The 26,190-nt window shown below is 55.9% G+C and overlaps 2 protein-coding genes across 2 annotated transcripts in view; one reads left to right on the forward strand and one right to left on the reverse strand.

Annotated features, from left to right (window-relative positions):
* Positions 1-26,190, forward strand: part of CNOT8 (CCR4-NOT transcription complex subunit 8) — a 266,035-nt gene that overhangs the window by 118,577 nt on the left and 121,268 nt on the right. The window lies entirely within an intron of this gene.
* MSX2 (msh homeobox 2) lies at positions 16,001-20,369 on the reverse strand. The gene is made up of 2 exons (XM_056112292.1): positions 20,006-20,369; positions 16,001-16,422 (listed from the first exon to the last, which is right to left on the reverse strand). The coding sequence occupies exons 1-2, from the start codon at positions 20,346-20,348 to the stop codon at positions 16,001-16,003; spliced, it is 765 nt and encodes a 254-aa protein (XP_055968267.1). The 5' UTR covers positions 20,349-20,369.

A 26,190-nucleotide genomic window follows, 5' to 3' on the forward strand; every position in this document is an offset into this window, starting at 1 on the left:
CAGCAACCTCCAGGCAAGTGGAAATTCACAGCCCAGCTCTGGGTGAGTCAGCTGAGAATCCACCCACAGACGTGGCCGGGGGCTGAGGCCTGCGCTGTCCTCAGCTGGCCAGGGGATGGGGAGTGGGCGCATTCCTGCTCTGCTGGTCCTCGGCCACTTCCTCCCAGCAGCCTGAGTCAAGCCGGGGTCTCAGATGGAGAGGAGGGGCGTTACAAAGGAACGCACACCAGCAAGCACCGCTTACGCCCGCGGGAAGGGAACCAACCTAGCGGGAGAGACAGCGACCTCATGTCCAAGATGAAGAAAGTGGGGCTTAGGGCCAGACGGGTGGAAGGCTCTCGCCTTGCACACAGCCCACCCGTGTGTTCCGGCCCGCCCGAGTGAGGCTATCGGGCCGGAGCCCTGGGCTGAGAGCACCACTGGGTGTGTCCCAGAAACAAACCCAGAAAAGTAGTTGGAATGTAGGGAGCTGGAGGGATGCTACAGCGGGAAGACAGTGCCGCCCTGCACACACCCGACCCACACTCAATCCCCAGCATCCCGTGTGGTCGGCGGAGCGCAGGGCCGGAGTCAGCCCTGAGCATGGCGGGTATGGAAAAGATCTCTAATATATAATGTGATAGAAGTATTAGCAAAAGTAACTGGGTGTGGGGCTGGAGCGATATAGTACAGCAGGCAGGGAGGGCATTTGCCTTGCAGGCGGCCGACCTGGGTTCGATTCCCAGCGTCCCATCTGGTCCCTGAGCACCGCCAGGAATAATTCCTGAGTGCAGAGCCAGGAGGAAACCCCTGTGACCCAAAAAGCAAAAGCAAAAAAAGTAACTGGGTGTGACTGGCAATTAGCATGAAGGGAAGTGTTTCATTTCAGATGGAGATGAGTTGAAATAAAAGATTTTACCATCTTCTGTCTTTTGGGTTTGCTTAGAGTGGTTTTGTTGTTGTTGTTCTGGTTGGGGAGGGGCCACACTCCTCCTTGGGGTCTGCCAGTCCAGCTCTGGGGGAAGGGTGGGGTCAGAAGATGGAATTTCCTCCAGCCCGTGGGGCACCCCACGTGCGAGGGACCAAACGCTGGGCTCCTGCGTGCCAGGCTCTGCTCAGCCCTTGGAAATCTTAACCAGACTTTTTTGCCTTTTTTCCCCCACCCAGTTTCAGGAATAGTTTGGGGCAGGAGATCTGCAGAGATAGTGAATACCAGGCTTTAAAATAAGAATAATAATCCTTGCACACTGTGCACTACTTCAGAGCCCTGGGGCCAACAGGACAGTGCGGTGTTTGGAGACCCATAGGTGTGGCCCTTAGGAGCTGTGTGATCCAGACCAGTTACTTGCCCTCTCTGTGCCGCGATGCTTCAATCATCCCCTTCCTCAAGAGGTCATCGCTCAGACTGGTGCTTGGAACTGAGGCTCAGAGAGGGAAAGTGCCGTGGCCAGCAGGACACGGACTTTGCCAGCCATGATGTAGCCAGAGGAAAATTCCAGAAAGATCATCTCTCCGGAACACAAGTCCGGGCAGAGGAGATAAGACAGGCAGAAACACCAAGCCCTCCACACAGGGGTGGGGCCTGGTCTCCAAATGTTTGTTTTTATTTTTGTTGGGGGCCACACCCAGTGGTGCATGGGGCCCACTCCTACATCGATGGAGTTGCACATGGAGGGGCGGGGCTGTCAAGGGGACACCCAGCAGTGCTCAGTGGCCATTCCTGGCTCTGCGCTCACACGCACGCTGCTCACGCGGGACTCCGGCAGCACATGGGGGACCACAGGCGGTGCCCGGGGATGCCAGTCAGAGCCTTCACCCACCACAGCTCCCCAACCTCCATCTTACAGCATCTCCCCTCTCACCCTCACCCTCCCCCTGCCCTCCCCCCTCCCCTCTGTCTCCCCTGCCTCTCCTTCTCTACCCCACCCCTTCCTCTCTGCCCCTCCCTCTTTCTCTTCCTCCCTCTCTCCTCCCTCCATCCCCTCCCTTTCTCCCTTCCTCTCTTCTCCCTCCCTCCTCTCTCCTTATCTCTCTCCCTTCCCCTCTCCCTCCCCTCCCTCTCCCATTCTCTCTCCCTCTCCCATTCTCTCTCCCTCTCCCTGCCTCCCCCCTTCTCTTAGCGCTTTGGCTGGATACATCATGATTCCTGCCCTCCTCACAGAGCCGGTTCTCTGCATTCTCTGAGGGAGCTGTCAGCGCACAGAATGCTGCCCCTCCAACATTCTTTACATTCTGGGTAAACAACTGCCTTATCCAGCCACAAGGAAAGGGCCCTTTTTTTCCTTTCCCTGGGGGTTCCTGAGATCACTGCTATCCATCTTCACCCATCTCTGAGGAGAGCCTACTTGGTAAAGCAGAGAGAGTGAGGGGACCCCCCCCCAATCCCCGGCAAGCTCCTGGATCAAGCCATGCCTAAAGGCCATATGTATGGCAAACATTTCCTTCCTATCCTGTACCTTTTCTTTTCTGTTTAAACTGATAATGACTTGGGTGTCTGCCACTTACCAACAAGGTCACCTCAGCTAGTCAATTCCCCTTCTCATTTTCAGGCCTCAGATCCCAGTGGTCTTTCCCTAAGTTTCAGGGTACCTCGGGCCGAGTCCATCACCCCGTGGAAGGAGGCTGTCTTGAGGGCCTCACCACCTCCCCTCGGGTACCACCGCCCAGTGGAACCTGGTCCCAGGAGCCCCTGGACAGGTCAGTGTCCCTGAGTTGTTGCTGGCTCTCTGGACACTTCCCTGGTGGCCGACGCCAGATTTTGAGACCAGTCCTGTGTCCTGTCCAGCATCCGGCTCAGCACTCCAGGCCGCTCCCTTCCAGCCTTCGCCTCCCTGCTGTTTGTTCGCAGAGGATCATGTACGCTCCTCTTTCAGCTTAGTCATCCGCGGACTCGATCGCATGCTTCACACTGTTGCTGTATCTGGCAAAGAGATCGCTTGGAAAGCCAGACCGGGGTAGGTTCTGACACTGAAAATAAATTCCGTATGGAGCTCGTTGGAGCCTAAGCCATGACAAATCCCTGCTATAAAGAAAAGCAGGGCAAAGACTTTCAAATGCTGTGGCGGTTAAGTGTCCTTCCAATCCAGCCTCTGTCTCTGCCCCGTGAATGCAAAGTCCTGCCCGGGAAAGCTTGCGAGAACCAAGTGTTTCTGCAGAGTGGGACAATCACAGGGGCTGGGAGAGGAAAGAAGGGACGATTTCTCTCTGCTCAGCTTCAGGGAGGCCCGTGCGTGTCCCTAACCCCTAAGGTCTCCAACCCTGTCCCGGAAGCTTCCAAAAGGTGGGTTTCCAGGGCAACCACATTCTGTGGACGCTGAGAAGCAGCAGCTCTGGAGGGGGCTGAAGAGACAGTACAGCGGGGAAGGCAAGCAGCTGGCCTGGCACTGCTAAGGGTTTTCTCAGGATCACCGGCAGAGATCTCTGAGCATAGAGTCAGGAATAAGCCCAAGGCGTGCCCCCCTCACACACACAAAACAAACAAAGCCTGGAAGAGGGCTCAGAGGGCTGGAGCACAGGCTCTGCATGCAGGAGTCCCAGTGACAGGGCAGCGGGGAGGGCGCTTGCCTTGCTCACAGCTCACAGGTTCGATCCCCAGCATCCCAGATGGTCCCCCAGCCTCACCGGGAGTGCGCCTTGAGTACTGTCCTGAGCACTACCGGGTGTGGCCTCAAAACCAAAGCCAGATAAAACCCCCCCGATCCCAATGCCTGCTCCCTGGGCTGATCAGACCCAAGGCGGGCACCCTCCCTACCCCCACCCCTCCGGGGGCCTAGTACGCACCTGACAACCCGCGCCCCTCCTCGCTCCCCCCACCCGCAGCGCCAGGGCCAGTCCAACAAAAGGCACCGTGAAAAGGCAGCAGGAGAAAAGCCGCTTGGAGCGAGCCCCCGTGGGATGGATGGGAAACGGGGCGCGGGCCGCCCTTGTCCCCGGCGTGAACCCTCGGCGCGGGGCGCACGGCCGCGGCCCAGTCTCCGCGCGCCTTTCAAGCGCCGGGCGCGACTGTGCGGATTTCACAGTCTGAGCGCGCTGAAAGGAGGAGAATGGACGCTCCCTCGCGGCTCTTTTCAAGCCCGGCCGAGGCCGCGGCGCCTGCGATTCACAAATCCCGGAGCTTTTGTGCGCCCGAGCGCGCACAGCGTTGGCTCCCGTGCCACGTTCCAGCCTGGGGCCCGGGGCGCACCGCCCGCGCGCCTGGGAACCCCAGGCCGGCCGCCCCGGTGCACATTTGTCCCCCCACGACGTGCATTCGCGCATTTGTTAGGGTGGCCTTGGAGCTCCCCACCCCCACGCCAAGCTATCCATTCTACCTCCCGGCTGCCAGGCTGGTTGTCAGGATGCGCCCGGCCCCGCATGTGTTGCTAATCAAAGCCAAGTGCCAACTTTGCCACTTGGGGTAGGGGGATTCTAAGGGGGCACTGCCTGGGCAGGAATGGGGGGATGAAGGGGGGCGGTGGAATGGAGCCTTAGGGGCTTCTCGCTTTCCACTTGTGTGGGGAGGAGGGATGCAGACAAAATACTTGAACCCTTCTCCCTGGGAATTGCCACCAGGAGATTAAATTTTAATGTAATTCTTTTTTTTTTATGTTGGGGTGGGGGGGTGAAAAAGAGATGAAATCTGGCCTGAGTCGCTGAGCCTGCCAATATTTTGGCTGGGCTTAGTTTTCAAGCTTCTTTTTTTGTCACCGGGCTCTGATGATTCATACTGAAAAGCATGTTGTATCATTTAGGCACTAATGCCCCCTAATAACACACACACACACACACACACACACACACACACACACACACTTCAAATATGTTCCTTAAAGAGCCAGAAGAATGTTCTGGAGACACAAACCTATGTTCTTTCATTTGGTGGGGGGAGGGGACAGGGCACCTCTGGGGGATGCTCAGCGCTTACTCCTGACCCCGAACTCAGCAAATGGGATGCCAGAACATTCCTTCCCTCGAAACCCCTGCCCCCCCCTCCCCCCCGTAAGTGCCCTACCTCTTGTGCTATCTCTTTGGCCCCAACCTCTGTTCTTAATAAAGGCTGACTGGGGCTGGAGAGTCAGCACAAACGGGAAGACACCTGCCTTGCACGCGGTCCATCTGGGCTGGGTTCCCGGTCTCACCAGGAGTGATCCCAGGGCAGAGTCTGGAGTAGGTCCTAAGCACTGCCAGGTATGAATCTCCCCATCCTGAAACTAGAAAAGAAAAAGGAGGGCTGGAGGCATTGACTGGGCAGGGCAATTCCTTGCATGAAGACAGAGTTCAGGGGCTGGAGCAATAGCACAGCGGGTAGAGCATTTGCCTTGCACGCGGCCGACCCGGGTTCAATTCCCAGCATCCCATATGGTCCCCTGAGCGCTGCCAGGGGTGATTCCTGAGTGCAGAGCCAGGAGTAACCCCTGTGCATCGCTGGGTGTGACCCAAAAAGCAAAAAAAAAAAAAAAAAAAAAAAAGACAGAGTTCAGTCGCCTTCAAGTGCTGTAACCTGGGTTGGAGATCTCTGACCCTAGAGACCAGACGCTTGATGTCAGTCCCAACCAGAACCTTGACCTTTGTCCAATAGTCACTGAAACCTTAAGTACATAAAGCAGTTTGATTGGTTCTTCCATTGTTTTCTACCACTTTGAAGTGGAGGGTGGGGGTGGAGGGGGTTGGGCCATACCCAGTGACGCTCAGGGCTTACTCTTGACTCTGCACCCAGGGGATCACTCTGGCAGGGCTCAGGGGACATACATGGTGTCCGGGATTGAACCTTGGGTGCGCCACCTGCAAGGCAAGAACCCTGCCCGTAGTCTATCTTTGGCCCCATGACCGATGCTTCTATGCTAAGCAATACCTGTGTTGGCCCACGGTTGGATTGTGAGGACAGGCAATACCTACGGAAATAACAGGTTGTTGCAGCAGACTCAAGTTCGGTCCCCAGCACCCGACAGCTTCCCCTGAGGCACGCCAGGAGTGATCCCTGAGCAGAGCCGGGGAGACCTGAGTAGCCTGAGTAGACACAATTCCAAACATGTGGAAATAAGAAGTGATCCAGTTAACACCAGGATCATCAGGCTTTTTCACCAGGATCCCACGGCACTCAGCGATCAAGTCTGAGTGTAAGAGGAAAGGACCCAGAAGGAGCAGAGAAGGCCCAAAGTGCTAAAGCGGGGGGGAGGTACAGAATCCACCGCGTGGTCCCCCAAGCCCTGAGCCATATTCACCCCCTCCCCCAAACAAGTACAAAATACATCAAAATCCTGCTTGTCGTCCCAAATTCAACAGGAACATGCCTTCGGTTCTCTCCCTTCTCTGAGCCTCAGTTTCTCCATATCTGGAGAGTGTCAAATGAGATAGAAACCATCCTCTGCCCCCCAGCACACCAGGACCCTAACAACCTTCCTATGACAGCAAAACGCAAGGGTCCCACCAAGGACACCGGGACAGTCGATGACCCAGAGGATGGAGGGTCACTGTGAGCCCTCGGAGATGTCTCGGACAAATTATCCAGGGTCATGGATTAGCCTCCATACAAAAGCTCAATTTCCTCTGCTTGGCTCCTATTTAGAAACAGGATCAAAAGGCGTCCAGGACCCAGCCCCCTTGGCTGGAGAGAGGGTGCCCGGATGAGCCGAGGGACCCCACCGCGTTTGGAAAGCAGTAAGCAGTGGGGTCTGGAACGCGGGCGCTCAACCGGCCGGGCCTAGATGAATCATAACATTTTGAGGCCTCAAAGAAAAGGGGGAAGAAAGGAGACAGAGGCCTGGGAGCATGGAGAGTGGAGTGTTTTCTCCGTTAAATACATGTTTTCATTGCTGGTGATGGGTGGACAGGAATGAATGGCCGTGATTTAGTTATCTTTTGGATGGATGATTTTAAATGCATGTTGGAAACGCTTCCATGACACTGACTCTTTAAAGTCGAGACCCAGAGTGGAAGCTTGGGGGGGGGGGCACAAGCTGCTCGTCTTTCAGAGGCTGGAGATGCTGGGGGCACTGAGATTCCTGGGGCAGGCCCTGCGTTTCTATGTCTTCACTGGCACACCACCCCCTAACCCTTCGGGTCCCTGTCAGACTCTGAGAGCCTCGAGTTTGCAGGGAAAGAAGGAACGAAGAGCCAAAAATGGTGCAACCAGAGAAAACTTTCCAGTCTGGGAAACTCTCTGGAGCAATAGTCCAGTGGGTAAATGACTTGCCCTGCACATGTCTGACCCAGGTTTGATCCCCGGCACCCTGTACGGCCCCCTAAGCCCCACCATGAGGGATCCCTGAGCACAGAGCCAGGAGTAAGCCCTGAGCAGCTGTGACCCACACACAAGAACTAGTTTCCTCAACACTACGGGTCAAGGGGGAAAGACCGCAGGCCTGCATGGATGCACAGGAAGAATCCAGATTGGCCTGTTCAGTGGCTAAAGGAGACCACTGACCAGGGGGTCCTGGGCCAGTGGTGCCTCTCTCCAGGACCGGCAGATGGCTGCCCCGCCCCGGGCTCAGCCATGACGTCACCACCCACTTACTGTCCTGGAATTCTCAAGTCCCAGATCCAGTTCCCCGCACCCACCCCTGGGACTTCACCATGTCTCTCTGGCTGCTTCCCTCGGTTCCCAGTGTCGAACAATGAGAAATCCAAGCCGTGTGCGAGGACAGGGCCGGCAGGAGGGAGGGGGCAGGAGCCCTCGGCAGCCCTCAGTCCTGCCCTAAATTGGCCAATTTCACATCAGTAACGGGCTCATCCATCAGCAGCTGCCTTTCAGGTGCTTTTCCAGTGATGGGATTTCAGGAGGCACTTAGCGTCTTAGACACAATTTCCTTACAAAGTCCTTTCTTCCCCCATCATCAGCCATTCTCCGCATTGAAATGAAAAGAGCAGAGCTTGGTCCCTCAAATAGCCCTTTTGATTGGGGTTCCTGAGATCCAGAAACCCCTTTCAAAGAATGGTGTGCTTCTCAAAGTACAAACACACACACACACACACACACACACACACACACAGCCAATCTGCCGGGGAGAACTTACCTTCACTCAATGTCATGGGCATAAGAACAATTTTCCAATCTAAAAGCTGTGAAAGTAAATCACTTGCCTTGCATATGCAATAAAGTACTCAAAGTTGAGAGTACTCTGGCCACACCTGGCAGTGCTCAGGGTTTACTCCTTCCTCTGTGCTCAAGGATCACACCTGGTGGTGCTGGGGGGGAGGCGCCTAATTCAGTGTCAGGGACTGAATTTGAATTGGGAATGCTCAAGGCAAGTGCCTTCCCTGTTGTCCTATTTCTCCAGCCCCCTAGAATGTATTTTGTAAGTAAATCTAAGAGTTTAAGAAAGGTTGTGGGTTCAAAAGACTGGAACATGTGGGAGCCCAGGAGTTTGGTCTCCAGCATTGCAGGGTCCCCTAAGTTCTGCCAGGAGTGGCCACAAAACTTTCTTAAAATATGGGTTGGGAACAGGAGAGATATCACAGCAGGGAGGGCGTTTGCCTTGCATATAGCTAACCCAGTCGATCCCTGAATCTCATAAGTGCCCTGAGCACCACCAAGAGTAATTCTTGAATGCAGTGCTAGGAGTCACCTCCGAGTACTGCCGGATATGACCCCATCAAAAAAAGCCAAAAAAGAAAGAAAGAAAGAATATGGGTTAGGAGATAGCACAGTGAGGAGGGCGCTTGCCATGCACACAGGCAACCCAGGTTTGATCTCTGGCATCCCGTATGGTTCCCTGCAGTGCCACCAGGAATAATTCTGAGTGCAGAGTTAGGAATAACCCCTGAGCATGGCAGGGTGTGGCCCCAAAAAATCAAAACAGAAAACAAAAGGAATAAAAGAAAAAGCTGTGGATTAAAAGAAGGATAAAATGAGTGTGGATTAAGTTGTAGATTAAATGGCTTTCACCTCTTTGCCACTCAAATAGATCCACTTTCTGTCTGTCTTCTTTTTTTAATTTTAGGATCACTCTACAAGAGCACCTAATAAGTATAAAATAAAATTCTAAGTAATTAAACATTACATCATGATAAAACTTTTTCTTTGTTGAAGAGGATATATATGTAATAGCTAATTATCTTTGATCAATTTAAATACACTACATATATTTAAATTTGGGGACCCCACCTGGTGATGCTCAGGGATCACTCCTGGTGGGGTTCAGAGGACCCACATGCTCTGCCAGTGATCAAACGTGGGTCAACCAAATAGGAGACAAGCACCACACACACACACACACACACACACACACACACACACACACACCTTAAAGGCTAAGGAGACTGCTCAGTGAGCTGCAATGCATGCCTCATACTTGGGATCCTGAGTTTGATCCCTTGTTCCATGAGCCCAAAAAGCATTAGCCGGGAGGGCAGAGCAGCTAAGGATCAGGCCTGCTGAGGAGTGAGTGGCATCGACCCTCCAGAGCAGAGCTGGGGAGGCACGGCAAAAAGAGAGAGTTGTGAATCTCTCCATCTCTCTGTCATCCATTGCTCTCTCTCCATCTCCTGCTCCATCTCTACCATCTGTAGATCAGACCCCACAGTTGCTACTGTCTATGCCACTCTCGCCGCAAATGGTCTTACCCAGGCAAGTCAGGGCATTTACCTTGAGGCCATCAGACACCAGGAGAAGGAATCGCCTCCATGAATGACCAGCTCCAGAGAAGAGGGCCCCAGAGTGCTGTGTCTTGAGCCTGGGGAGGGTACCAAAGGCCAGAGCAGCCCCAAGTGACATCCCTGGCACCACTGGGCTCGCCAAGCATGACTGGCCCCAAATGAATGAGTCCTGGCCTAGCTCTCCAGATGTGGCCAAGGAGGTCCTCAAACACTGCTGGGGAGACCCCTGCCCCCCCCCAAAAAAGTCCCTTCAGAGTTGGAGAGAGAGTAGAACAAATGCGGCTGTTGCCTTGCATGTGGCCAGCCCGGATTCAATCTCTGCCCCTGTTTAGGGTCCCCCGCCCCAGCCCAGCCAGGAGTCATTCCTGAGCACGGAGCCAGGAGTCAGCCCGGAGCAGCACAGGGTGTGACCCAAAGCAAAAAAAAAAAAAAAAAAACCCAGAAAACAGAAAAGGGAAAGTGATGCAGGATGAACTGCAGCCCAGGAGCAAGCCTAGAGGGGGCCCGGAGTTCTCATCTGCAGAACTGCCGCAGGAAAGACGGCGGAGACGCGGGCCGGCACCCCCGTAGCCGGGGAGGCCCCAGCTCCGTGCCCGGCCTCTGGGGGGCACTCTTGCCACGCGGGATCGCCCCCTGACCCGCGCCGGGCGGGTCACGGCCCACGTGCGCCCCGGGGCCGTCGGGGGCCACGGCCGCCGGGGGAGCGCGCGCCCGACTCGGGCGCTCCGGGGCGAGCGCGTCGGCGCACGCAGCGGCAGCGCGCGGGCGCCCGGGCGCGGCTGGACGTCCGGGCCCGAGCGCGCCCCTCGAACGGCGGACTGTGATGATCTCGCCCGGCTGCCGCCCCTGGGCGTCCAAGTGTGGGTTTAATGAAGGGAGGGGGCGGGGGTCGGAGGGCGCCTGGCCGGCTGCGACCGCGGGGCCGGGCCGGGGTGGTGTCGGCGCGCCCTTATTGATGGCGGGTATTTGGGGAGTAATTGAGCGCGGCGGCCGGCCCGGGGCGAGAGTGGGCCTCCACGAGCAATTAAATGTGATTAGGCCGAGACCTTCGGGATCCAGCTGCGTGATTGATAACCCGGCCGCATTCCTGCCGGCCCGCGACTTCAAACGGGAGGGCGGCGGCGGCGGCGGGCGGGGCCCCAGGGGGCGCGCGGGGTGGGGGGAGCCCGGCTCTACCCCGCCCCTCGCTGCCCGCCACGCCCCCGGTGCCAGGGAGAAGCGGGGTGGGGTCCCGTCTCTGGCGCCTCCGGCTGAGGGTCTGGGGGCGAGGACCGCCGCCGACCTCCAGGCCCCTGCCCCAGGACGCGGCGCAAAAACCGGTGGAACCCGGGCCAGGACAGAAACCGGGACGGGAGGGTTCCAGAACGCAGGAATTTTTTAAGAAAGCAATTGTAACGCGGGGAAATAACACGACAGGGCCGCGCAGCTTAACTTGGAGAAGAAGGAGATCCACTCGGAGAACGTTCAGATGGAGAGCGGGAACCCTAGAGAGATGGGGAAGAGGGGGTAGGTATGAAATGTGTACAGATAAAATATCGTTCAAAGAGGAGAAAGAATGAGAGGAAGCAAGCAGAGAATCTTGAAGGAGCAAATAAGATATTTTCACAAGGAAGAGAACGCCAGAGAGATACTGCAGTGCACGGGGAAGGTGCTGGCCTACTGTGAGCTCCATTCGGAAAGCAGAACAGGAATGAACGCGGAATCAACAGCCGAGCCCAAGGCTGTGTGGGTGTGTCGTCCCTCGAACCGCCCCCCCCCCCACACACACAGGCTGGGTTTGACCCTCAACACCAGACTCAAGATGGGACCAGGACCCTTACACCTCCAGGCAGGATGGGGTGGGACCCCGCACTTCTCTCTGGGCATTACTAGCAGGCTGGGGGGTGGGGGGTGGGGAGGGAAGGGCCCAAACCTGAGCTTCAGGCTCATGAAGGTGCAGGGGAAACCTGGGCCATTGCCTGGGGGAGTCCCTGGGGACTGAGGGGAGACTGGGGAGTTTGTCCATGCTGACTCCCAGGAGTGGCATACAAACAGCAGGAAGAGAAGGGAGGAAGGGGGAAGGCGAGCTGGAGAGGGTCCTGGGAGCTGGTCTTCAAAAAAAAAAAACCCTTCCGCCCCCATGGGCTTCAATATTGAAAACCCCCTAGGAGGCGCAGGCACTGTATTAATTAGTGCAACCACCCATGAAAAGTTGGGTTTGGAGCGGCATTCTTTGCCCTGTGTGAAAACCCAGTCTAATAAACAATTGTTCAGTTGGCCTGTTGCCACTGGTAAATTACATAGCATTAAAAAAATAATGCTTTTCATATTAGGCACTAATTAAAGGTTGGGGCAGCTTTAAAACAAGAGCGGGAGCAGGGGGAGGCGGGAATCAAAGAAAATATAAAAATGTTCTTTTAAGAGTTATGGGAGGTTAATAAAGTCTGTCAGTTAGAGCGAACCTACATTGCCCCTAGCTACAGCCAGGCTGGAGCCGCCACAATTGGGCCTCAATAAGATAATGATATTCCTTTCTCTGCTATTAAAAGCCTCCCAGTGCAAAGTTAAAATGATTTATTTAATTTAGGAAATTATGAGGTGTAACTTCAAAGCCCGGGCCGTTAGTAATGGAAAATACCAGGTTGTTGAAAATTATCATAATAATTGTTTGGAGGACTCGCAGGAGACATCAAAGTCTTCGCAGGCACAAATGGAGTTGGGGTCGGAGGTGGGTTGGGAGAGCAGGGTTTTGGATTTGATTAGGACCCCAGCCTTATCAGGGCAAGATTCGGGATTCCCGCAGCCGCTGCCCTCCCCACACTCCCGGGTCTGCTTTGGGAAGGGGTGGGGGGGAGGGTGTTTTGGGAAAGTCATTTTTCCTGTTTTGTATTCGCGGGGAGGCAGGCGGGAGGAGAGAAGGGGGTGCGACTTTGGTCCCGGAGCTGACAACTTTGACTTTCCTTCCTCTTGGCACTCCCGAGGCCCGAACATCACCCGAGGGGAGTCGGAGGGGGGAGCAAAGGGACTGAGTTGGATTTGGATTTTTTTCACTGACAAGCGACGGGTCACACACCCACCCCCTCCCGGCAGCGGCGGCGAAAGGACCCGGCGGCACTGGGCTCTCCAGCCCGCGGCCGGCGAGCGCCTTTCATACAGCGAGTGGCCCCGGGAGACGGATGCGGCGGACGAGGCTCTGCTCCGAACCCGCAGTCAGGCCTCCGCCGCCCACCTCCCGCCAGCCCTGCCGGCTGCAAGGAGGGATGGAGAGGAGGCAGGAAAAGGGGGTTCGGTTCAGTGGCAGATCCCCCCCAGCCGCCCAGTATTGCCAGGCGAAGGAGCGGCAGCGAAGCCTCTGCGTCCGCCCTCCTACCCAGAGAGCCGCACACACCCGCTCCAACTGCTGGGCCCACCCGGCGGCACCCGCGCTGGTCTCCGCCTGGGACCTTCCTGCCCCCCTGCTTCCAGCGAACCTTTTTATTTTTTTTTGGTCTCCCGGCTCTGGACCTCAGGGAAACTTGGAGAACAGAGATGTTCCGATTTGCCTTCTTTTTTCAGGGGGCACGGAGCAAAGCCCTGCAAGTGGGTGTACTCCCACCCCAAGCTGGTAACTCTGGTCCACCTGTGCACAGCTGCGGTCACCCAAGGCGCTTGTGACCTAGCGGCGCCTGAGCGCTGCGGTGGACACAGCGACCGGCTGGCCAGCGGGTGAGAGATGGCAAAGTCCACGGGGACTCCAGGCTCTGCTTGGGGCCCCTCCCCTCCTGCAAAAGCTTGCCTTCTGCGTCTCCCTTTCACTGGGACATTCGGGACACTCGGGACACTCGCTGGGCTCTGTCTGGATGCTTTTCCCATGCTGCCCCCAGTGCGCTTTGGGGTTCGCGACCCCCAACTCCTCACTGGGAGGCAAGACTGAGTCATCACCCAGATCCCGGCAGCATAGTCTGGGGATCCCCCCACCCTTACCCCCAAGCCGAGCTGAGATCGCCCCGGGCTGCGGGGTCCGAGCGGCGCCAGGGAAGAAAGCCAGTGGAAGGGCTAATTAGGGTCCCAACTTGGCGGGTGATGACGCAACCCAGGCGGCTTTGGCCTTCGGAAAAGGCTTATCTTCCACGAGGTGGGGCCGGCTACCTACCTGGCTGGGGCAGTCGACAGCAAGAAGGCACAGCGGAGACTGGCCTGAGTAGGGCGCAGCCAGAGAAGAAACCGGTCCCCAAATTCAAAGCATCTGAAATTCCAGCCCTGGAGTTGGGGGGGGGGGGGGGCTCTGGCCATTTTACTTGCCTCCCTCAGAACGCGGAAGGGAGCGAGGCTTTCCAGCCTTGAGTGTAGAGGAAACTTTCATCCTAGAGCTAAATCCTAGGGTTGCCCTGGTTCCACGTCTCAGGGCACTTTGCTTTGCTCTTCACACCTGCTGCGACGGTCTAACTGGGTCTGAGGCACTGATCTACTGCCCAGAAGAGCGACTGATTCTCTTAAGTATCATCATCGGGATCCACTTGGTTCACTTACGCCGCGGCAAAAACTCTGACCTTGCACTGCCTCTCACACACCCATAACCAATTTATTTTAATGGGGTTGCCTCCCAAGTCCAACCCAAAGCTTTCTAGACCCGGTTAAACACAGACTGCAAATGAAGGCGGTTCTGGAATAAAGCCCTCTGTGCCCCCCTTCAAAGCTGAGAATCTGGAGGGGTTGGGGGGTCATCTCTACACCCAACGGGTTGGTTAAGGAACTGTGAGACATTCAAGGGGTGCACACAAAGCCCAACGAGCCATGCCGCACCGTGACCCTCGTCACCCTCACTACCAACTTGTTGCTCTGGTCACCAGGGCCATTTCAAGTTCAAGATTCTCCTTTGATCATCTACAAACCACTGCAGATTCTACCCTGAGGCTCCCATCCTTCCGAACTCAAGTCTCTCAGTGTTTGACAAAAACGGTCAGTGGGTTCATTCCTCAGGACTGAGATTTTGCAAAGCACCGCTCCACTCTTTTCCACAAGGGTTCCCTTCTCCCCAGGCTGAATCTGGCCGCAATTCTTGGTTGATTCACAGGCAAATAATAATAATAAAAATCACCTGTCCACCCTCCCCATCCGATCCCAATTCCCAGTCTGGAGGTAGATTTGTCTTTAAGCCCGGCGAAGTACTGTAGAGCGCCTCTTAAAATAATTGTGAGTTTGCACAAAACTTGACTGCAATAAAACAAACATTTAATTTAACTCAGAATAAGAGATAAGAAATAACTCTTCAATAAAATATATAAAATTATACAAGGCACCCTTTCAAAGGGATAAAAGGATATGGGGGTGAAATGGGGGGGAACGGGGCTGTTTGACAATATCCCTTTCAACAAGTCAAAACATGCCTTTAACCTCTGCCCCCAACAAGTTAAAAAGTATATAATTTTTTTCTAATACGTTCAGCACATACAATAGATACACACAGAGAAAGCATGATTTTTTTCCTCATTCTGGGTCTAAATATTTAGCATATAGGTAGGCTATGGTTACAAAATAGTCCGGGTTTCTTTTTTTTTTTTTAAAGCAGGCAATTAACTACTCCTTGCCCCCAGCTCGCCCTCTATTACCTTTACAATATGTAAGGATTGACCTACCTAGTATTTCACACTTTTTGCAGTCTACTTTCAACTTCTCACTCTCCAATTATCTGCAAAGAAGTCAAGAGGGACCCCAGAGAGGAATTAGGAAGCACTCCACTTCCCCACCTTTCCTTAGGCCTTTCTGGGATTTGCTCATCTCCTCCTGTTAGGGATCTTCCAAATACAAACAAAGGTAAAATGTGTAACAATGTAGCAGAGGGAACAGGATGGAAGCCAGTGGTTCTCTAACGCACTTTTGAATGCACAAAGTGCACATTAAAATGCAAAAACCGGGAGGCCTGGAGGAAGCACCTGTACCTACTTTCTAGACATTGTAGCTAATTCTAGGATTTGTTTTCCTTTAAAAATAAAAAAATCGCATCCGCCCATCAAAATCCCAACTGCTGCAACCTTTTGCCAGCAAGATATCTCCCCCTCGTAGGAAAACCAACCGGCTTTCAGCTATCCTTATATTTTAAATCTTATATCTTAAAGACTTTTTAAAAAGGGGTGAGGGGGAGAGCTAGAAATAAATTTTATACATATATATATGCTTCACTTTTCCAAAGAATTTGAACGTTGACGTCAGCTGTATAAAAACAGTATTCATTTATATGTATCACTGGAGACAATCTTTGCGTGAGGAAGGAGGCAGTGGAAGTTGACACCAAGAAAAAGGGCCTTGAATGCCTGCCGTCTAAAAACTGGTTTTTGGAGCAATGACCGGATGGCCGGGGTTGGCCTGGGGCGCGTGCTGCGTGGTGTTTGCACATGCACCCACGCAAGGGCGAGCACACGAACACATGAGCACACGCCGGCGTGAGTCCGGAGCGGGTCCTGCCAGCTGGGCCGCGGCAAGGGGCGGCTTTCTAGGAGAGATGGTACATGCCATAGCCCACGGGGGTCGTGTAGAGTCCGACGGGCGGGATGGGCAGCACAGGTCTATGGAAAGGGTAAGAGGCCCCGTAGAGGGAAGCTTGCAGCGGCGGGTTGATGGGGAAGGGGAGGCTGAACCCCGAGGGCAGCATGGGTTTCGCCGCCATTTTCAGCTTCTCCAGTTCCGCCTCCTGCAGTCTTTTTGCCTTGGCCCTGCGGTTCTGGAACCAGATTTTGACCTGGGTCTCTGTGAGGTTCAGGGAGCTGGAGAACTCGGCCCGTTCGGCAATGGACAGATACTGTTTCTGGCGGAATTTGCGCTCCAGTGCCAGGAGCTGCGACGTGGTGAACGGGGTGCGGGGCTTGCGGTTGGTCTTGTGCTTCCTCAAGGTGCAGGTGGTGGGGCTCAGGTGTCCTGGAGAACAGAGGGGGGAGGGAGGGGGGTTAGCACAGCAAAGGGAGGTCGGTCCTGACCTCTTCCTCCTTGTCTGCATCTGGATGGCTCCAGTGCTCTCTTGAAAACGGGAGCCCTTTCCCTGACAAGCTGGGGGACTGAAATGGTAGACTACAGCCAGAAGTCCTCGAACTTTCTAAATAGCAACGGCCACTAGGAGAGCCGCAGGCTTCTTGGAGAAAGAAAACTTCTGAGCGGAAATTGCTCTTCTTGAAATAAGGACTGGGGTGCACACTCATCTCCTCCCCACCCCCAGGCTGGATCTGCAGCAAAGCAGACAAGGGTCCCTGAAACTAGGTCGGTTCCCCTCTCCAGACCAGGAAAAATGGACTCATCTCCTCTCCGAGCTCAGGAGTACAGCGCGGCTGGCAGCCACAATGTCACTAGGTAAACAGCCCCTCAACTGTCATTCCGAAGCCATCCGGATGAGAGGACCCCAGTGGGCAAAGCCCTTTCACTAGTTGCTAGGACAGGCTGACGTCTCCAGGCCGGGTGGTGGGGGCGGGGCAGGGCGGGGGTCTTATAAACTTGATTAAGGAGGAGGGGGAAAGTCCCACTGGCCCATAAACGTAAAAAATCCCAAACAGCAAAAACCAACTCTGGGTCTCTCTGGAAAGGAAGGCACGAGACGGCAAGGGAGCCACGGCTGGTTCTGCGAGGGCTCGGATCGAACGTAGACCTGAGTCCTTGGTCACAGCATTTAGAAAGAGTTCATTAATCACCAGCCAACTAAAAGGCACGCTGTCCAGACTCCATATTTAAAACGGATCCAATTATAGTGCCGGCACTGGCTAGCTTTGTGAACGCCGGGCGTCAGCTCACACGGGGCTTCTCTTCCTTCCTCCAGGGGAGGTGATGGGGGAAGGCGTGGGGGGGGGCACGCTAAACAATTAATTTTCTGCATTTGGCTTTTATGGGCTATGCTAATTTCCCCAACGCAGCCACAAAAATAACTCCAAACTCCTCACAGGGAGAATGTCGCATTTCTTGTTTAGTTACTTTGGTGGCCTGGGAGAGAAGTTTACAATTCAGACTTGTGGGTGACACAAGTCCCAACCCGGCCTCCATTTAAGGGCGAAAAGGGTAAGGAGTCCCCCAGTGGGGCACCCAGAAGCCATCACTCCCTCCCTCTTTAGTGTCAGAGAAGGGAGGGGTCAATAATTAATCAAAAACCAAAGAAATTTACAAGAAAAAACCCCCATTCCCAGAGGGTTACTTTTGCATATGCTAATCCCTAAGTAAACCCCAAAGTCGGGCGCCGGCTCCTTCATTTACAAATAAGAGATTGATCAACACCGTCTGGTCTGGCAGACTCGCGAATTCTCCAGCCCCCAGCTGAGGAAGAGAAGAGCCGCCGCGCTTCCAAGAGCACTGGGACACCAGCGTCTGTCTTGGAATTCTGAAATGTGGGTGCGTCCATCGCCACCCCAAGATGCGCCCTTCCAGTGAGCCACTCCGTCTCTGCCCCCTCCCCAATTTTCAAGCCAGTCGAGGAAGGATGCGATTATACAAAGCAAAACAACATTTATCCTACTTCCTCCGAATAACAAAACTGGGCCCTTGGCGGTGGCTCCTTCCCACAGCCCCAGGCGCCTTCACCTGTCGTTCCCTGAACCCACATTTCTAGGTCCAGCCTCCAGGCCCCACTGATGACCCCCCTTTTTCTCTGCCTGAACTTGGTTTTATTTTTTTGCTCCAAGGGCCAAGGCTGCTTCTAACCCATCAATTCAAGCCACCTCTTCTCAAGTCTTCGTGGCAGAGAGGTTTACAAAGCACGATGGGGGTGGGGGGGGACCCAGAGGCAGGCCTAAAGACGTAGGGGAGTCTGATCTTTGTGCCCCCAGACCCTCAAGACCAGAATCCTTGAATGGACTTGAATGCCAGTACTTGTCCTGGCATATGAATATGCCATATGAATATGCAGCCCTCCAGCCCTTTTGTCAAACAGTAGGACCTCTAGTTTACCATCCAGAAAATAGTTCTTTTTCTGGTCAATTCAACACCATACGTGCGCACTGCTTTTTCCCAGAATGCCCAGGGCCTTCTCAGTCACCAGATCTTTCAGTGTTTCCAAGTCGTTGCTTGTTGATTTTTTTTTTTTTTGGTCAAGCCCAAACTCGGTGGATACTCTGCTCAACTGTCCTATCTGTGGGCCCGCGGCCGACTTCTGCCACACAGAGATCTGATAAGATAATATGGTGAAAAGTCCCATAAAGCGCTGTGCAAACTGGAGTTTAAATTCTTTGAGTCCTTAATCTCCACGCCCTTTGCATCTTTCAGAGTTTCTAGCAGGGTGGGGAGAGATGCCAGAGGGGACAGCTGGTGACACTAGGGGAACTGGCCTGGCTTTTTTCACACACACACACCAAAGACGCAAAGCCTTGGCTTCAAAGAGGTCCGCAGGCCCAGGGATAGAACAGGGAACTCTACCTTTTTCTCACCTTTCCCACAGAAAGAAAGTTTCAAAACCAGGAGAGAGGAAAGGGATTTTTCAGCCCTGTTGCCAAACTGGCCACTGCAACAAGTGTTGCCTATAAAGGGCCCTAAGGCTGAAGAGAAATGAACTCCAGGGGCTTCAGCCTCGCTGGTTCGCAGGTGTCTGCAGAGACACCAAGGTCCTGGGAGGAGAATCAGGGCGCAGGCAGTGAAGCCGGGGCTGGAGTCTGGGTCCAATCTCGCCTGTCTTTCCCAAAGGTCTGAGTGTCAGCTTCTGGTCCCGGGTCCTATCTCCAATCTGGTGAACAAGGGGCATCACTTTGTAAACTCTCAAGCGCTGGAATGCTGTTAATTATGACTGGGGCCCAGCTGAACCCGCTCCCAGCGAAGCGCGATCCGCCACGGGGGGCGGGAGAGGGGGGCCTGGGGGATAGGGTCATAGCCTCCCGGTCTCTAGTTTCCGTGGGGTCCGGCGCATCCGTCACTGCAGGGGCCCCCGCGATGGGCTGATTTCGGTCCCGGTTCACACTTAACTCGCCTTTCAAAGAGTTTTCGGGGGGCGAGATGTGGGGAGGGAGGCGCGCGCTTCGCAGGACGGTGAACTTTCTTGCAAAGCGTCGAGTCGCCACCGTCACCGTGGCGCCCGGCGAGGCAGACGCTGGAGACGGTCTCCCCCCGCAACGGGGATCCCCCCTCTTTGGAGACACCCCCTGACCTGACACACAACCAGCTGGCTTCACTGGTGGGCAGTGCAGCCAACACTAAGCGGCCCCGGGGTGCGCCCCAGGGGCTGAGGATGAGAACCAGCGACAAGCGAGCGACCCCGCCAGCCGCAGAACCCCGCCCCTCCAAGAACCCCGAGTCCGCGACTGCTTGGGGACCCCCGCCCCGCTCTGACCCGCGACCGGGTCCGGGAGCCGCGCCGGCGCGGAGGTCCCGGGCCAGCGCGGTGATGCGAGCGGCGCGCCGACGCTTTCGCTCGGCTGCGGCGGTGCCAGAGCGGGGGCGGGGAGGGGGGCGCGCGTGTCTCCTCCACCCCCCGGACCCCCGGCCCGGCCACCCCGCTCCGTGCGCCGCTTCCCCGGGCCAGGCCGTGCGCGCAACTCACTGGGCGGCGGCGAGTATCTGCCCGACTCCTGCATCCACGCCGCGCCGTCCTCCGGGGTCTCCGACTTGACCAGCGGCCCGGGGCTGTGCGCGTCGCGGGCGCCGGGTCCCGGCAGCAGCAGCGGCCGCAGCGGGGCCCCGGCGCCGTCGGCCGGCAGCGGCGACGCCTCCTTGGGCGGCTTCTTGTCGGACATGAGCGCCTCCACGCTGAAGGGCAGGCTGGAGACCTTGACGCGGCGCCCCTCGGCGCCCCCCTCGGCGCCCCCCGGCCCGGGCGCCGCCGCCCGCGCCGGGCCCTCCTCGTCGGACGAAAACAGGTCACTGCCTTTGGACGGAGAAGCCATGACTTCTCTGTCCCCCGTAGCTCCCGGCGCGCGACTCCGCTGGCTGCCCGGCCGCGGCGACTCAAACTTTTTTGGGGGGGTGGAGGGGGACGCCGGGGAGGGGCGCGCCGGGAGCCGAGCCTTTCCTCCGAGGGGAAGTGGGAGGCCGGGACCAGCCAATCGGCGCCGGCTCTGGCGCTGGCGTCACGCGCGCGCGCCTCCGATTGGCTCTCGCCGAAGAGGCCAGCCCCCCTCTTTTTTTTTCCTGTTTGAAATAAATTAGGAGTTAATTACAGGAGCAGTCAGCAGAGTTGTTATTAGGCGATCCCTCCAGGGTTATAATCACGCCAAAACTGAAAAGACCAAGGCGTAATTAAGGCCGATTATTTAAAGAGGAAGTTCGCGAGTCTCTTTTGACCCCTTCTTTTTTTTTTTTTTTTAAAAAAAAAGGCAACCCCGCGCCTCGATCGCCCTACACACCCCACCGCCACCGCCACCGCCACCGCCAGAACTTGTTTAAAACCTGCCAGGGACCTTGTAGAGACATGGATGATGCGTCTACTCGATTCTCAAATTGGACACAGACTCTTGTGATCAGTCCTGGAAAACACGAGGGTCGACAAACTACTAAGGAAAAAAAAATCATAAAAAACGTGCGAGGCATCTGGTAGGGTATCCCGCCCGCCGCCGTTAGCGAGCGTCTCGAGGGGATCCGCTAGCCTGCTCGTTCCCGGATTAGAAGAGGGGCCCTGTCAGGGACCACAGGCTCCTGAAGAGTTCCAATGGGAACATTTAAACGGACGTTCCATCCCCGCCTCTACAAGCCCCCAAGGTGCGCGCTCAGCACCTGGAACAACTGCAAGTTGACTTTGCCCCAATCTCTCCTGTGGATCATTCAATTACCAGCTTTCTCTCAGAGAGCAGGCATTTGTGGGTGCCAGCACTAGTAGGAGCCTATACTTGCATGCTGCTTGGGTGCAAGGGTCTCTGTCCTAGGTGACAGAGAAAGGAGGAAACTGTGCCCAGAATATTCACACTTCCCCTGCGCAAATCGCTGAAACACCCAGTTCCAACTGTGTACAGCCCTCACCTGTGTATCTCTGTGTGTGTGTGTGTTCACGAGCACACACTGCATTTGGACGGGGAAGTTAATTTTTACTTATTGTACCTGGCCTTTTAAAAAACATCTTGCGCTGGAATCTGGAGAGAGAGTGCAGCAGGTAAGGGCACTTACTCTGCACGTGTCCAACCTGGTACCTCATATGGTCTCCTGAACATGGCCAGAAATAATTCCTGACAGTAGAGCCAGGAGTAACTCTTGACCATCTCTGGGTGTGGCCCCAAATCCAAGGGGGTGGGGGGAAGCCTGGGTATTCCCATCCCACCGTCAATTATATCCTGGGTAATTATATCTCCAAAGCCTTAGTGATGACCGCCTTGGTCCACTCAGGGAGAGAGCACTGGTCCGCCACCCCTCCGAAGCCACTGGTTCTTGACCCAGCACTTCCGATACACTCACTCCAATCTGCCCTGCTTTGTTTTTCTCTTTCTGAGCAACATCCCCCACTGGACAAGGTAAACAGTGCCTAGCAACTCAGAGCCTGGCACACAGATTACTTCTAAACAATTCCCAGAGCCCTGGAAGGAAGGACAATGTAAAGACTAAAGATGGAAGCTTCACAACTCCACAGAGCCTCAGAGACCAGATTCCCTGATTCCACTCCCCAGAGCACTTCTCCCTGTACCTTTCCTCTCCACCCTTACCCCCCCTCCAAAAAAAAATCTCTGCCTTAAGGGCCTCTTGCTCATCAGAAGAGCTACCATTTGATTTCTGAAGGATACTGGGCTGTCCATTGAGTCTGATTAGCAATGGTCCTGGAAAAGTCTCTCATACCACCTGTAAAGGTACTAACAATCAGAGTTCTTTTCTTTCTTTCTTCTTTCTTTTTTCCTCCCAGACACTGGAAGTTCAGAGTCTTTTGAAGAAACAACAACTATGAAAGCTACCTGGACATGCGTCTGTTTCCCCCTTGAGTCATGCCTGTGACAGTCTGCTTGAGATGCATCTCAAACACTTTCAGGTCAGTCCTGACTAGGTTCAAGGTATCCGGCAAAGTGCAGGCTATATATTTTGGAAGCCAACCGAAAATTCGTTCAGCCTCCAGATGCCAAAGTGTACAAGAATCTGGGCTGTACCCAACCACTGTTTTATCATCTTTCCTGAAAACTCCATGTTCCTACTGGCTCATTTTGGTGCTCATTGCGGGGAATTTTTAAAAACAAATGTATATTAACCGGAATTCTTTTATCCGAATGAACTTTTCTGAAAGAGGAAACTGTCTCTCCTGGCGACTCCTGAGTCTGAAGTCCACGCAGAGAAGAAAATTAAGATGCCTCCAAGAAGAAAATACTAGAGATTTAAAAATACCTGAATTTCAAAGCCTTGCTGCGGAGACTGTGAGAGAGAGGGGGACCAAGTCTGGCCAACATCTCCCTCCTGGGGGGAAAGCCAAGAGGCAGCGCAGGGAGACTGTAGCTGGGAGAAGGCAGGCAGACTCTTTAGGGAGAGCCCAGTGATGCCTTGGCTGGTGTGCCGAACTTTAATTCACCTTTTCCTGGCGGCCTCTGCCTCTCTTAGCCTGCTGTCTCCTTCATCCCCCAAAGAGAGCTAATGAATAACCCCTAACCTCCGCGCGGTCTGAGGGTCCACACCCCCAGCAGCCTGGAAAGTGAAGTAGAAATAAAGAGAAGAAATCGATGCAAAAAAAAAAAAAAAAGCCTCCAAAGCAGGAACCTTTTTACTGGCAGGTCACGGATACCCACAGGAGCGGCGTCGGCCCCTTCTTGGAATTTGTCTGGCCTCTGCAAAATGAATCTTGCGGTGGGGGCCGGGCATTGGGGCTAGGGTGGCCGCAGAATTTTCAGGCGGGACAAGAAGGCTCCTGGGGGGGCGGTCACCCCTTCGTGTCCGAAGAGCCTGCGGCTCGGCCCCCAGGGCCTGAGTGCCCGGGTCTGTCAATAGTCGGGAGTAGATTCGGCCCATTTCACAGACGCAGAAGCTCGAGCACGCGCTCATTTAGGGGTGGAGGGGCTCACGCAGCACATGCGCGCGCGCACGGGGGGACCCCGGCCCGCGCTTCGGAGATGGGGGGTCCCGTGCAGGGTCGCGCGGGTTGCAAGGGTGGAGGTCGCGGTGCACGCGCGTCGCCGCACCCCCTCCCCGCGCCGTGCGCTTTACGGGGGGCACCGCGGGCGCTGCCAGCCCCACGCCCGGTCGCTGGGCTGCCGGCGGCGGGGAGGAGGCGGGGGCGGGGGGCGGGGGCGCGGAGGGGGGCCCGAGACGAGCCAGGGCTGCGGGCAGGCGCCAGGCGCGGGGAGATGAAAGGCGGGCTCGGGGGAAGGGGCTGCGCCGGGTGACCGGCTCCAGCCGCGCCGGGCGCCCCGCCCCCGCGGCCCGGGGCAGAGGCGGCTGCCCGCGCCGGAGCCGCGTTAATTGCTCTGGGCCGCGGCGCTCCGCCGGCGCGGAGCCGGCACAACCTCGCTCCGGGGAGGCCCGGCCCTCGGCCCTCCCGGGACCACCGCGCTCCCGGAGGAGCGGCCCGCGCGGCCCCTGCGCCCCCGCGGGGAGCTCCGGAGCGGGCAGACACGCGGGCGCCAAGGGTCCCCTTGGATCCCCAGGACGCTGCCCACCGCCCCTCCACCCTCCACCCAGCCTTCGCGGCCCCCTCCCCGCCGCGGCTGTGTGACCTCGGGCGAGAGGCAGCTCCTCTCTGGGCTCGTTTTTCTTACCCGCGGGAGACTGGGGGTGGGGGGTGAGGCCTCTGCGTTTCCGTGCGTTTTCATTTCATTTTCCTTTCTTGGGGACGCACGAGGTCTGCTCTGGGTCTACCCCAGGACCGTGTGGTGCTGGGGTCCCACTCTGCCTGCCCCGGAGCCCCGTCTGAGAGATGCGCTCTCCTCCTGTCCCCCCCAAGAAGGCTAAGCCGGGGTTCAAGCTCAGGAACACGAAGTGTGTAGTCAGCTCCCCGTTTTAGGGATGAAGAAGTGGAGGCGCAGACGGAGGGTGGGGGGGGGACGCCTGGTTTTGTTCAGGCTTGTTCCCGACTCTGTGCTCAGGGAGCACTCCTGGTGGGGCTCAGGTGACCCTGTGAGGTGTCACGGATCAGAGCCTGGCCCCATGCGCTGCCCTATCGCTCCCTGTGCCCAGGACCCGGCCTAAAGTGGGCTGAGAGTCCCAGCAGGGCTAGAATCAGGGGAGGGTTCAGCAGAAGTGGGTGTCTGGCAATGAGGGGGTTCTGGAGGAGTCAGCGGCTGTGTGTGGGGGGGGCTGACACACCCCCGACAGTGCCCGGGAGAGAGCAGGTGCCTTCCCTGCTGCCTGAGCCACTGGCCTTTAGGTTGGCCATGGCCTTCTATAGTTCACCACCAGGTCTCTGGAACGCCGGACAGGCCAGGTGTGTGAGGTGTGACCCTCTGGTGCTGGGCTGAGGCTCCCAACCTGCTGACACCCAGGCTTTGAAGGATGGAGTCACTTAGATCCCAACTCTGGCTAAAGCCCTCGGCAGCTCCGCCCCGCAAAGTCCAACTCTACCTTCAGTCCAAGTGACCAGTATCTAATTTTTTTTAATTTTTTTTAAATTTTTTTGAATTTTTAAGTCTTCACTGATGAAGATTTAAACACTGACCTCTGTTGTGGGTTTTTTTTTTTTTTTTTTTTTTTTTTTTTTTTTGCGTTTTGGGTCACACCTGGCGATGCTCAGGGGTTACTTCTGGCTCTGCACTCAGCAATTACTCCTGGCAGTGCTCAGGGGACCATATGGGATGCTGGGATTCGAACTCGGGTAGGCCACATGCAAGGCAAACGCCCTACCCTCTGTGCTATCGCTCCAGCCCCTGTTGTGTTTTATTTAACTCTTCTTTCATTACAAAGGGTACAATGGCTATGAACTGGCAGCCAGATGCAAAGGCTTGGACTGGAGAGAGAGGTCAGCAGGTGAGGTGCCCGCCTTGCACATGGCTGGCCCTGGTTGGATGCCCAGCACCACACAGGGCCCTCCCTAGAGCTCTGCCAGGAGCGATCCCTGAGCACAGAGCCAGGAGTGAGCCCTGGCTTGGGGGTCACTCCTGTAGGTGCTGGGGGATCCCACAATGCAGATATGCTGTCAGCCCACTGGCCAGGTCCCGGTCCGGACTTTGACTCTGCTCAGAAAGCCCCCAGGAGGTTGTTGGCAGAGGTGCAGCCCCTCCATGCAGGTACTCTGGGGACCCCCCCCCCAAAGGGGGCTGCCCCTTCCATTCATGCATCTCTATGCATATAGCCCCTCCCCCTCCTGTCGCTCAGTTTGTCTGTCTGTCAAACCAGAAAAACTACCTGTATGGGGCTGGATGGCTGGACTGGAGGAGGAATCCATGAGTGGTAATCTGCTTCCTGCACCGGCATTCTCTTATTTTGAGGGGGAGTGCGTGCTACAGACGTGTCCAGGGCTTACTCCTGGCTCTGTGCTCAGGACAGAGTCCCAGGGAGTGAAACTGGCAAGGCAAGCGCCCTACCCACTGTACCTCTCTGGCCCTCATCACTTCTGCTGTAAACCACTGCTGCGTTGGGATTTGGCCTGGGGGAGGAGGGGCAAAAGGAATCTGGGAGTTATTTAATGGACATCACGACTTGGGGAAAGGGAGGGCTGCACCTGGCGATGCTCAGGGTTTACTCCTGCCTCTGTGCTCAGGGTCACACCTGCCATTGCTCGGGGGATCCTACAGGGTTCTGTGAATCCAGGCAAGTACAGTAAGCATATGTCCTGGCAGTGCTGGAGGATCCGATGAGGTGCTGGAGATCAGGGAGGATTGGCCACCTCCGAGGCCT

The sequence above is a fragment of the Sorex fumeus genome, unplaced genomic scaffold (genome assembly GCF_029834395.1).
Source record: "Sorex fumeus unplaced genomic scaffold, SorFum_2.1 ptg000017l, whole genome shotgun sequence".
Lineage (NCBI taxonomy): Eukaryota > Metazoa > Chordata > Mammalia > Eulipotyphla > Soricidae > Sorex > Sorex fumeus.

Excerpts from the sequence above, each read along its gene's own strand:
- MSX2 (XM_056112292.1), bottom strand. The coding sequence starts at position 20,348 with ATGGCTTCTCCGTCCAAAGGCAGTGACCTGTTTTCGTCCGACGAGGAG. Across the intron at positions 16,423-20,005 it reads CAGATACTCGCCGCCGCCCA|GACACCTGAGCCCCACCACC; the intron begins GTGAGTTGCGCG and ends TCTGTTCTCCAG.